Source organism: Nannobrachium achirus, assembly GCF_963921795.1.
Source record: "Nannobrachium achirus genome assembly, chromosome: 12".
NCBI lineage: Eukaryota > Metazoa > Chordata > Actinopteri > Myctophiformes > Myctophidae > Nannobrachium > Nannobrachium achirus.
In genome coordinates this window covers 30,447,555-30,460,734 of record NC_137832.1, presented here as the reverse complement: position 1 = coordinate 30,460,734, position 13,180 = coordinate 30,447,555, and the positions used below count along the sequence as shown (strand labels likewise).

The following is a 13,180-nucleotide window of genomic DNA, read 5'->3' as shown; positions in this document are numbered from 1 at the left end:
CAATGCAGAGAGGACGACAATCTAATCAGGGTTCAATTTGTGAAGGGGGGGAATTTGTATATCATCCATTTTGAAAGCCGGTGAGGACATGTCTTTAATTACCGTCCGCTTCATGGTCAGACTGAATTAAATACATGTATGCCTTGCCTTTGGAAATTTAGACTGCCTGGTATGTTTATATTAATGCTGGATACAGTAATATCACAATTTAACAATTAAATACAAATCACACCTGGTGTCAAGTGAGCGGTGCTAATTTCAGTGAGCGGTGCTAATTTCACTAAGCGTCCCACGAAGCTTGGCCAAATGTGACCCTGGGCTTACACTCTGCAAGCCTAATACCGTCATGATGACGTTATCATAACATCCTCCGGTGACTCCGGCGACGTACAGAACTAGGCCAGATCACAGCCCATATGGGGATGATCTTGACGTCATTACCAGGACGTCATATGGCCTTTTTTTGTTTGACAGGATTATTGTTATTGTTTGTAATGTTAGTTGAAATATGAGCATATAAGGTTATATTCCGGGACATATCTGACTAGTTATGATATTTATCTGGCCTCTATCGGACCCTCTCTGATTAATCCAGGACGTCCGTTTTCGTGGGCAGGATTTATGATGGTTTAAATCAGGTGATATTCTAGGCCAGATCTGACTTGATCTGGCCCCAATCAAGACGTCACTGATTGGTCCAGGTCCTGACCGTGCTTGCTGGGCAACAAACTTTGAGCAATTTTAGGCCAGATGTAGGCCAAGCTTCAGAGCCTGGACATTTAGTGGGCGCACAACAAACTTTGATCGCTTTGTGCCAAAATGTAGGCCAGATGTAGGCCACGCTTCAGAACCTGTACATTTAGTGGACGTACAACAAACTTTGAGTGCTTTGTGCCAAGATGTAGGCCAGATGTAGGCCACACTTTGTGTCCCTGACAAAGCCAGATGTTGGAGTTTAGCTCCTTCCAGGAGCACTGTTCAAAAAAATATAGATAATAATAATAGTTACCTACTTCCTCCCGAGGGGGAAATTCAGTATTTTCAGCCCAACCCAGCTGATTCGCTGCCCACAAGGAGGGGGTGAGCAATTAGTGGTTAAGAGTCTTGCTCAGGGACACACAACGATATTGCTACCCTGGCCTGGAATCGAACCAGGGACAACCAGGGGCTCTGGTTCCCCAGGCAGGCTCCCTAACCATTCATAGATATTAAGTATATATTAAAACAGCACTATGTAACTTTCCTCTTCCTCGTCTATCCCGGATTTGAACCCGGTTTCCTGCGCAAGTGCTGCATTTTTTACCATTGAGCTAATAGAGCCTGATTGCTTGCTCATGGGACCGTCAGGTCAAAAATATGTGTTGTTGTTCCATAATAGCACAAATAGCACATCTACAACATGTCACATCACAATGTGCTGTGAGCCTTTATATGAGCTATTTTAGCTGTTTGTTGTGCTTAAGTAGTTAAGAAAATGTCCCCTTAATTAATGCAACCAGTCCCTCTTCATTAACTTATATAGCATTTACACAATTAGTACTGCAGAAAATCCTCTACTGCTGCACCACTTCTCTAGAAAATGACTGCAGTATCATTTAACCAGATTTCCCTCTGAAGTGCAAGGAGATGTAGTCCTGGTATTTCAAATGAATCTCTTTATCACAATAAAGTATTTGCAGAGAAATATGTTTTTGTGGGCAAGTCATCACTGGGATAAAAACGGAAACTCTGCTGTGGAAGCAAAGCCCCAAATCACCTCCTAACACCACATTAAAGAAATGCTGGGGTTATTGGAGACTTTTCACCCCAGCATACCTCGGGGTAGGCACAGTGTATCAATCAACAGGTAACGCACTATCTGACCAGAAACCGAATAGCAACAATAGCTCAGTGTTTTATGTTCACGACCAAACTGGACTTTTAATTGGATTGGGTGGCTGCTTCCTATACTGTACCATGTTACGGCTGTCATTTTTGTTCTTTGTGTCTCATAGCAATGCAATGTCTGTAAGCTATTAGCTGTATATTTCTTGTTTTGTCTGGCTTGAATTCATTTTTGCTGGATAGAAATTTGGTATCATTTTAAGGAGAGATGTAGCTGCGGGTATGGACTGTCTCGCCTTACAGTGCTGAAAAGTGGGCATGGGGCCTAATGGAGTTGAGAGATAAAAGTTCCCTTTTGGGGAGGGGAATAAAAACGGCTTGCTATCGAATATCCTTCTTCCAAAAAGATAGGCGAAATGGAGTCTAATGGGCCTGTGTGTGTGTGTGTGTGTGTGTGTGTGTGTGTGTGTGTGTGTGTGTGTGCGTGTGTGCGTGTGTGCGTGTGTGCGTGCGTGCGTGGCTGCGTGCGTGGCTGCGTGCGTGCGTGTGCATTAACACGTGCGTGCGTGTGGGCATGGGCATAGATGTGTGTATATCTGTCAGCATGCGTCTGTGTGCTTTTGTGTTTTCCTGGGCTTCTGTGTGTGCATGTGCCAGTTGTGCTGCTATTTGGACACAGACCAAGTAAAATCATCTCTGGTTTTGGAATTCATTTTGAAAAGATCTTGGGTAACATCAGTGCCACTGCTGCAGATCAGCACATGGAACATTTCTTCAGAACAGCACTATAGCCATGATTCTTGTTTCATCACGGGACTGTAACCAGAGCCCTTGTCTTGTAATGTAGGCTAGCTGGAGCAGACGTAATGAGGATGACAGTGATGCTATGCTAATGTGGTACGGAGTGAGATTCACAATAAGTGTAGTGCCCTCAATACGCTTGAAGTGTTATCTTCTGCTATTAACCTCACGGCACACAAGTGGGGCGATTGCCACCAAAACCATTTCAGAGACCTCATGATCTATCCTATAGCTAGCACCGTAGCAAAATATCAACTTTTCACACAAGCCGAAATGCATGGCAGAGACTATGTTTTGCCCCCTGTCCGTCTGTCCGTGTACAGTATGTGTGTGCGTGTCCGTGTGTGTGTGTGTGTGTGTGTGTGTGTGTGTGTGTGTGTGTGTGTGTGTGTGTGTGTGTGTGTGTGTGTGTGTGTGTGTGTGTGTGTGTGTGTGTGTGTGTGTGTGTGTGTGTGTGTGTGTGTGTGTGTGTGTGTGTGTGTCCGTCTGCCTGTTACCAGCTAATCTCCGGCACCGTTGGCTACGGGTCCATTTGATTCCATTTGTGCACTCAGAGTTAAGGGGTTCCTTGAAAAAAAAACATTTGAGAACCACTAGTACTAGTCAGACTCCTAATGTGCCATAGTGTCACAGTAAACCAGTGTCATGTCATATTCTGCAGAAACCCTGGAGACTGACATTCAGTAATTGGCTCTTATGATAAAAATAAATTATTTTTTTTGCCACAGACAAGAACAGGTCTTTGGCTATTAATTGATGACCCCTGCCTGGATGCCAATTCAGAACCTCTGCCCCACATTTTTCACATATGCTTTTATAGCGCCACCAGGATGCCTACTTATGTAAAACACTTTTTTGATATAACTCCTCAAGATTTTTACCAAAAAATCATGTCAATTTCATATTCCATCCTATTTGGCTAACATTGGCTTCCAAAGTTTTGCATGATTGGTCCGTTTGAACAAAATGCCTCAAATCATGAACGCAGCTTGCATTTTCTGTGAAATTTTGCACGCACATTCCCACCAGGACAAGGAACACTTGCTGCCCTTTTCACATTGGCCTGTTATAGCGCCAGTAGCAGGTCCACTTTAGCGAAACACACTTTTGGAACAAAATGCCTCAAATCATGCATGCAGCGTCTGATTACCGAAAGCCGAAGAAGACACATTGGCCTATTGCGCCACCAGAAGGCCATAATAACCTACCTGACCTGGCGGAGACCTGTGCTTGATAGACCACTGCTTCTAGTTTTATCTGTGTTTCTAAACACATTAGTTGCATTGCAAGATCTCCATCTCTAATGTTAACGGAGGGAATTATAATTTTGTTAGATGCAGAAGAGACCTAAGTCATGCCTCCAGTTATCATTGAATTGTGTATCATAACAGAACACACATGCACAAGAACGCAAATGTGTAGCTGTTTGCTTGTACGGTGTACATGCATGAAAGCAAGCACCAACAAACGTGCAGAAATAGTGCTCACACACCTTTGTCCCCTACACACACATGCACACACACACACAGACACACACGCACACGCGCGCACACACAGCTATCTCGGCAGCTATAAGTGCTGTAATTCTGAATTCCTTGAGTAGGCTTTTGTAATGGAATGAGCATAAAAGCCACCTCTTTGTGATCATTGTATGTGATAATTGGTTGACTTGACTTGACTATGGGAGATTGTGCCCCAAATAATAGGCTGCTACAGCTACGGGTCATTGTAGAAATCAGTGAAATGATGAGCCATTATTCCAAGCAACATGACGTCTACTTTAGCTTTCAATTCTGACTCCACAGAGTGTTCCAGGAACTAGCCATCACTTGACAATTTTGGTCTTTCATTGTTCATGATCAAAGTTTTACTTAAAAATGAGGATATGGAATGGAATGGAATGAATATGCAATGACACACCTAGCAGATTGTGCACTTAAGCCGTGCCGAGACTAGTTGGATCTGTGGAGGAGTGGAGAGGATGACTGTTTTGTGACCTGAAAGGAGAATAAAATGGCCGTGTGAAGTGCAATCAAGCGTAGTGAGGCTTAGAGGTACTGTACATGGAGAGGGACATTTTCTGCTAAAAGAGATGGTGGGCAAGGTTGGCATGCTATGTGTAATTGCACGCTCGCTGTCTAGGGGAACATAATGGTAGGATCAAAAGAAAAGTCCCTTTTTAAACTTTCATCATATAGACCAGGGCTCTTCAACAGGGGGTCCGGGACCCCTAAGGGGTCCTTAGAGTTACTACAGGGGGTCCTCCAAATCATTAATAGAAACTTGTTTTTCCCCCCTTTTTTATATTAACCACTTGAAACCTAGAGTCCATATTCTGAGAACCTAAGCCAAAAATATAGAATATTTTTGGCAAAGATCTTTGGAAGGGGAAAAGAGCAGACTAAGTACAGAGTGAAAGGTCAAGTTTATTAAGTATTGACGGTTCAAGTGGTTAAATATCTGAAAACCCACATTAACATGAATCCAAAATATATTGATGATCGTGCTGTCAAACAATGAAACTATATGGAATCTATGATAACGTTGTGGGGGGTCCCTGCTTCATCTCTCTCTCGACTAAGGGGTCCTTGGCCTGAAAACGTTGAAGAAGACAGCTTTGGTTAGAAGGGCGAGCATGTGAACAAAGATCAGCCTTGAAGGCCAAGACTTCCAAGTTAGAATACTGATGGGGTGAAACAGGAGAAAAGAATAAGAAGCCGTGTCCACGCTCGGCTGCAGCGGCTCCTTTGAGCAAGACACTGAACACCTAACTGCCCAAGTGGAGGTTGCACAACTGAATGAAACATGAGACTTCTGGGACCCATGTTGATCTGTGTGCCTGCAGGCCCTGTTGGTAATCTAGGCATGGTTGCTCTCGTTCTCCCCTTGGTCCGGGCAACCAAGGAGGTCACGAAGTGATTTATGGAACATGAAAAAAATATCTAATGCATAAATGTATTATGTTTTTAATCTTTGTGATGATGAATACCTTTTTTCTTGTGAAATAATGAAGATTTGCAGTCTCTGTGCTTCTTCCAATAATCCATCACGTAAAATAGCCTGGAAGAGGAAAATAAGAATCATTATTTCATGCTGAAGTTGATCGTTCTGCGCACTTATGCTTAGAAGGTGGGCGTGAGTAGGCAGTAATGTTTTTTCTTTTTTTGTATTTGGTAGAGAAAACCGGTCAAGAGTTGCTGCTATAGGGAAATGTATTAAAATTTAACTAAAAATAATTAAAAAGTATTTGATGTGTTACCTCTGTCTTGTTTTTTGATCAGTAGTATTGTATTGTGCCTTAAAGCATATACTGTAAGAAGCTGTTTTTGTTCATAAGTAAAGTTGGTTGAGCAAGATGGATCTGTTTGCCAAACAAGTTTGTTTGGCTTCCGAAGGGCTATGACGGCAGCACAGCACCAGGTCTTGGGAAGCTTTAACCTCCGGAATTAAGACGATGGCAGTGGCACTGGCTGCCCTGGAGAGGGAAGAAACCCTGTGCGATGTCAGGCGGGCAAAGTACTTGTCTGCCTGCTCTAGGGAGGCGGCCATTCTTGAGGAGCCGGCACGCCATGGCATCTGCTGTCACCGGACATGCGTTGTTTTTCTGCCAATCAGCTTGTTGATGGTCTGCCATGCCTTGCGGCTGTTTGGTGAATTCGGCTGACTCAACGACTTCAAATTAGCAACTAAATAATATGAAGATGAATTGATTATGGGAATCATCATTAGTTGCAGCCATGAAGCCAATAATGGTCTTAAACGGTCATAAAAGAGATTGAGTAGAGATAAAACATTGATTACACACTGCAGGCAGAACACCAACAGCATGGAGTTCTGTTTGTTCAAACCACCAAACTGAACCAAAAACATTCTATAAAAATTTTCCCAGTACACTTTCAGGTTTTTTTTCCTCTTATCTCAAAGGCTCTGGTGCAGCAGTCTATCCATGTAGCTGAGATGCATCATAGTTGAGTCATTCTTCATATCACCATGGACATTTTCACATTGAACATTACCTATCAAGGAATAGGATTTTCTTCTACAGGACAGTATGTTTAGTATTACTGTAAAGGGGGTAAAATATTGTAGGAACTTTTATCCAAGTTGGTTTCAGGATCTACTGTAAATAATACATTTTACAGACGCCCTGAAAGCTGAGAGCTGGACCAGGGACACGCTGAAGAAGGCATTTCGCAGCCTTCTGTTATTCTCCCTACACTTTCGGCTAAGTATATACAGGCTTAATATTGATGACATCATGGATCTCCATTTATGGGCATAAAAGGGACAAGGACGGAATGGTTAGCACTGCTCGAATAGGGACATGGACTGACAGATGCAGTGTGACTCGCCTCAAGGCAACCACACTTGCAATTTCTAATTGCATCTTTCTAGTTTATACAGTGTTTTGTAGGTACATTTCTAACGCCTTGTTCCTAACATGCCTGCAAACAGAATGTTTTGTGCCACCCACAACATTCACTTTATAACAGTTGCCCTGGGTAACAACACAAACTTGGGAAACAACATTCAAAGATTTTTGTATCCATGATTACCAGGTCAGGACTTTCTTCTTGCTTTCATTCTTCTCGTTCCTAGTGGTGTACCGGATGGGGACATGTTTTTTCTATATCTCCTGGCAAAAAATAGACAGTTGAAACTGTCTACTTTGCAGTGTAGGAACACAAGTCTATAACCTCCAATCTGCTATATTCAATGCAGGACAGGGATCATTTTTAGTCTGAAGTTACTATGAAAAGCTCCACCGGCTGTCTTTTTAAAGTTTGCTCGATTGCTCCCTTAAAAAGAAAATGCAAATCATGAACACCACATGCCTTTTCTTTGCAATTAGCCACGCACATTCCCTCAACACATACGTAGGCATAGGCATACATGCCACTTTACATCTTCACATCTACCTGCACATGGTCCTCTTCTAGCGCCACCATGTGGCCAATTTCTGAAAAACACATATTTTGCCACTGCCCCTATTGACTTTGCACACAAATCACGCAAAGCGGTACACAGTATCTCAAAACAGCCCAATTTGTGTATACGTGTGGCGTGATGGTCGCTTATCTCCCGATTAGGCGGTCTTACAGGTACTAGCTGGATTCAACATTCAAGTGGTGATCTTCACTACTTCATGCATGTTATTATTATTATTATTGATTTGTTAAGTTCTTTCCAGAACAGAAAAGAACATGTAATATCATGTCTGTCAACATGATGACGATGGAGGATGAGTAGGTAACGGACATAATCTACTGCTGATGACTGGCAGTGAACATGCCACTGCTGTTTGTTCTTTTTCTCTGTATTGAGTCGGACTGCAGTACAAAGGGAAGGCTCTAGCTGCTAGCAGGATTCAGTGTAAAGCCAGTGGGGGGTATGAGGTTCCACAAGTGTCTGAACCGCTACAACCACCGATGGCTATCTCAATTTCTCACCCAGACAACTGTTGATGCTCCGTACATTTTGGCTTTTCCTTTGGCATTTGTCAAGTGGAACTTGTGGGGAGTGAGGATGGGAATGGTGGTGGGGAAAACAGATCAGGTAGTTGTCGACTAATAAGGCCCGTCAACAGTGTGCTTGCTGTAAACAAATAGGGTTGACAGGCGACACCGTGGCAGCTCTCCCCTCTCTCTCTCTCTCTCTCTCTCTCTCTCTCTCTCTCTCTCTCTCTCTCTGGCTCTCTCTCTGGGGCGTTGCCACCTGTCAGCGATGGTTTGGACTGAGGAGACGCGTACGCATGTGTGCTGCTCCGTCGGCAGATATCACCGGCACTTTCTACTCTCTCATTAGCATATTACTCTCTCGCTGTCTCTCTCTCTCTTTTTTTCAATCTCTCAATCTGACTGTCGTCTCTCTTCGCTCCCTCGCTCTCTCTCTCTCTCTCGCTGGTTGTCTTTACCTCTGTTTAACTTACATTCTCTCCCTCTCGTCTCCATTTTTGTCTCTCGACGGTTTGTTTTTTCTCAATTTTCTCTCGCACTGTGCCTCTCTCTCTCTCTCTTTTCTCTCTCTCATAGTTATTGTCTCTAGTTCGCTCTATCACTCATACAGTACACCAATCTCTTCCCATTGTTCTCTCTCTCTCTCTCCCCCTGCCTCTCTCCCTCTTTCTCATACACAAACAGCAGCCCACAATCATAAAGCACCATTAGTCATTATTTTCTCTGCTGTCTCTCTCACACACACGCACAACGCACACACACGCACGCACGCACGCACGCACGCACGCACACACACACACACACAGTAAACAGACGTCTCCTAACCACCTCTGCTCTTGGATGTATGTATTATAAATTATGCCTGCATCTCTCTCTCGCTCTCTCTCTGTTGCAGGGATGCACCGACCACTTCTTTTATCCGTCCTCTGCTAACTGTGCCATTTTTCCTCTGCCAGGCGTTGTCAGTCATGATTAAAAGTTTCTTGTAGCACCCCTGGATCAGACGTACGCTGCACCCAGAACTGTGCACCCCATGTCGACGTGACATTACACCATCCATCCATCCCACAACATGCAAACTGTGACAAAAAAGACAAAAGAGCAGTAGTGGACGGTACTGAAGTACTTAGTAGTATTTACTTGGGTAATGTTGTGATTTGTTTATTTTGAGTACCTGTACTTTTGATTCAACTACATTTCTATAGGAAAAAGTACCTCATTGCTATGCATTGCTGCTACTTTTTCACTGTTTATTGAGCAACATTTTATTCAGCAATGCATTGATAATAAAAAGAAAATATACTTTGTACTTTTAACATTTAAGATTTTCCTTTTTTTTTTTTTAAACATACTTGTATATTTGACCAGGAGTATCTATACTCTAACTTAACCCTTCTTGTGCCTATCCCGAACAAGTTCGGCTTTATTTCAATCCAATCCAATATTTTTTTTGCTATTTTACTTACCCTGAGCTGCTTGTAGAGATGTGGGTGGTCCTGGGTCGTCCTACGCTTTCCAACAAGTGATGCTAGATGGTCCGACGATTTATTCCATTGAAAATGGTTTAAAATAAAGTTTAGAGCCCCCCCAAAAAAACTCAATCTATACTGTCGGCGGCGCGACGTATTCCGGGGTGCCTATCCCGATCTAGTCCGGGATATTTAATAAAATTAATTAATTAATCGTAGGCCTCAACGAAGCCCCGGTCTAAATATCCATCCATGGCCGGGGCCGAGACTCGGCCATCCACGGCCTGTAATCGGGCAACGCCGCCGCATCGCGCCGCCGAATCCAATACAAAGTCACATCTTTAGAGAGCATTTTCTCTGAATTGTGTTCCCAGACCAAAGACAACGTTTTTTTGCGACTAAAATAGCTTCAGATCGGGCTTCTAAAAAATAAAGAAGCTAATGGCTAAGTGTTAGCTAACTTCCTCCTCTCGTCATACATAACAGTGGCTGTAGTGAAATCACAAGGCACTACGGGCAGTGTCGACGGAAGCTACAGCGAAGGCCTATACAGATATTTCTGGCACTCTAGTGGCACCTTGTGGCCCGGGGCACTGTATGGGTTAAGTGCGGGGGTTGAGTACTTCGTCCACCACTGCAAAAGAGCCTCTATTGTCATTCAGGGCTCTATACTGACTTTTCTTTTTTTGCTGTACATTAAATATCTGCGCTGAAAATAGCTGATCGACTGTGAACTTGTCGCACACTGGTATTTTCTGCGAGTGTTTTCCCCAGAATTCCGATGTTGGGGCTTGAGTGGTTAATCAATGCTTCGTCGTACAATGATGTTGCACGTCAAAAACAGCCCATCCACAAGCTCACAAAGCGCCCTGACTGAGTTTGTAGGTTAATTCCGCTGTGCGGCACAGTATAAATCGGGCGTTAGCAGAGCAGAGAGCTGTGGGGGCCGTCCACCTGCCACACGGCGCGCCTCTCACGTTTCCTTCGTCGCGTCGTCAACGCCGTGACTGTAGATTTTGGCGGCCACGCCCCTGCTGCTGCTTCTCAGTCAGGTTTAATTAGCATTCGCTCAGATGTCGTGGGCTCCTGCGCTTCACAAGCTGTGCACATCGCTGCGTGTTGCTGTTTGACTTATTAAGAGCATGTCAGAACACAGTGTCAGCCATCCAGAATATGGTGACACCGTAAGAACCGTGTGCGTGTGTACTGTGTGTGTATCGTTGTTGTCGGGTGGAAACCTTGTATGTCCAAAACCGCTTTGTACAGTATTTATCATTTTAAAAATGATTTAAACTAGTAAAAATACTGTAGCTCTCTCTAATAGCTTATAGCTGAAAATAGCTGATCTACAAGCACACAACGCCTTGCAATGCGAGCCGTTGTGTGCTTGCAGATCGGCTATTTTCACTAGTTTTGTGTGACAGTCTTGTATGTTGAAGCAGGGCTTTACTTTGCGAAGAAACATGTAAATGTGAAACTTGGAGAGATACAAGGTTTTCTGCCCGACAGTGTGTGTGTGTGTGTGTGTGTGTGTGTGTGTGTGTGTGTGTGTGTGCGTGTGCGTGCGCGTGCGTGCGTGCGTGCGTGCGTGCATGTGTCAGGCATCGGCACATCTCTGTGCATGCCTGTGTGTATTTGTGTGTGTACAATATTCAGATGTACAGTATGTGTGTGTGTGTGTGTGTGTGTGTGTGTGTGTGTGTGTGTGTGTCTGCCTTGTTGTATACAACAGGGAGTTGGGGGGGGGGGGGGGGGGGGGGCTGTTTTTTATGTATTTTCGTAGTTTTTTTCCCCCTTCCCTTTTCTTTTTCCTTAAATTGGTCTCTTTCTGTCTGCAGCACACTGCACATCCCTCTCTGCCTTTAATCCCGCCATTGCTGTAGGACCCCGAGGGCATAGCGAGGCTCCTCTGCTGAGAACACATGCCAGAGACCATAAGCCCATGACTCACATTTAAAAAATGGGAGCTGTATAGCGATCTAAAGGCGTGCGACAGGGTTGCAAAGATTTCTCAGCCACGCGGACTTGCAGCGTGTTGCCTAAGAGGATTTTCAAACAGGGAGGGAGAAGAGAGGCCATTTTTTTCCCCTTCTTAACAGATCCAGTATAATATGAGCGCCCTGGAATGTGCTGTGTGGTTACGCAACGTGGCATATTGTCTCCATGTCACTCTCATCCCAGGCACACATAGTGCGTACGGTATGCTGTTTGATGCGTTTAAGTCGAATCCAAATTATTAATGGGAGTTTGTCTATGGATGATTTAGCTTTCCTCTTGTTAGCAATATTGAGCATTCGAAACTTGCCATCGAGGCCCCTTGAGAGCCGCCGGCACTGTCGCGGATTTCATCAGCAATGCTCTCTCTTTCTCTGGCAGCAGGGGTGAGGAAAACCCACCGATTTGAGAAGTGTGTCAAGCCCCTGAAGAACTCACAGAGCTAATCCTGTTAAACCCATTGATCACTGATGCAAGCCTGTAGAGATATCGAGATATTGATTGAAGGATCCTTTAAAGGTCCTGTACTTAACCGATGCGGCACTTTCCAGTTAAAGCTTACCGCTGCTTTTTACTGTATGGCATGTGATACTGGATGGCGCCCTCGGTCCACTGACTGTCACACTCTTGTCTGTGGTTGCAGGCCTGAAGGTGCGTGAGGTGCTGATCAACGTATCGAGGCAGCAGGTGGAGGACTTCCATGGGCCAGAGGACTACTGGTGTCTGTGTGTTGCCTGGAGTCATCTGGGCACGTCCAAAAGCCGGAAGGCCACTGTCCGCATTGCCTGTGAGTATGGCAGCACGCTATATCATATTTTAGATGATATACATTATTACTTGATACATGACCCTTGTCTTATCACAACATATACAAACTAGACTGCACTCTCTCGAGGTGACAACTTGTGTCTTGTGCACTCGTGAGATAGTAGTATCTACCATAATATCAGTCTACATACTGTACAAGCCACTTGAGTTATAATCCACCAAGAAACAAAGAAATCTGTATAATAACATTTTGTACTTAAGTATATCAAATATGGTGTAGGCTAAGCCTTCCATAAATGTACTGCTGACAATTGTGCACATACTGTAGACAGATATGCCTGGATTATAGGGATGGAACTATATGAAAATGTCATGTCGTGACCAAAACATTTTAGTAAGTTTTTTCCAGGTCTGTTACCGGTACCAATTACAGAGGATTTAAATGGTACTGGATATGCAGCTCGGCAAATAAAAAGGTTAATTGATCCCAGTGCGTGACGGAGGATAATTTCACGATAAATCTCCACGATACGATTATTACGAGATTTTTTTTATCACGATAAACAATAATAGCGATTATCGTCCCGTCCCTGATTGTCACCACGGCCCCCTGGTGACAGATGTGGACGTATTACAGTCAGCACCATGGACAGTGGTGCCTGTTGTGTGTAGAGCAGGGGCCCCCTAGGGGGTCCTCGGAGTTACTACAGGGGGTCCTCCAAATCTTTGTGTGATAGAAACTTCTCCTTTTATATTAACCACTTGCCAAAAATAGCAGATCTACAAGCTCACAAAGCCTCGCGCTGCAAGGCGTTGTGAGCTTGCAGATCGGCTATTTTCGGAAGGTTCGGTGGTTTGGTGTAGAGG

At 44.2% G+C, this 13,180-nt stretch overlaps 1 protein-coding gene across 2 annotated transcripts in view; it reads left to right on the top strand.

Annotated features, from left to right (window-relative positions):
- The window catches only part of unc5db (unc-5 netrin receptor Db), a 274,433-nt gene that overhangs the window by 160,265 nt on the left and 100,988 nt on the right, over nucleotides 1-13,180 (top strand). For both annotated transcript variants that reach the window (XM_080739513.1, XM_080739512.1), the window contains exon 3: nucleotides 12,189-12,332. In XM_080739513.1, the coding sequence (XP_080595639.1) occupies nucleotides 12,189-12,332 (144 nt within the window). The remainder of the gene's footprint in view (nucleotides 1-12,188; nucleotides 12,333-13,180) is intronic.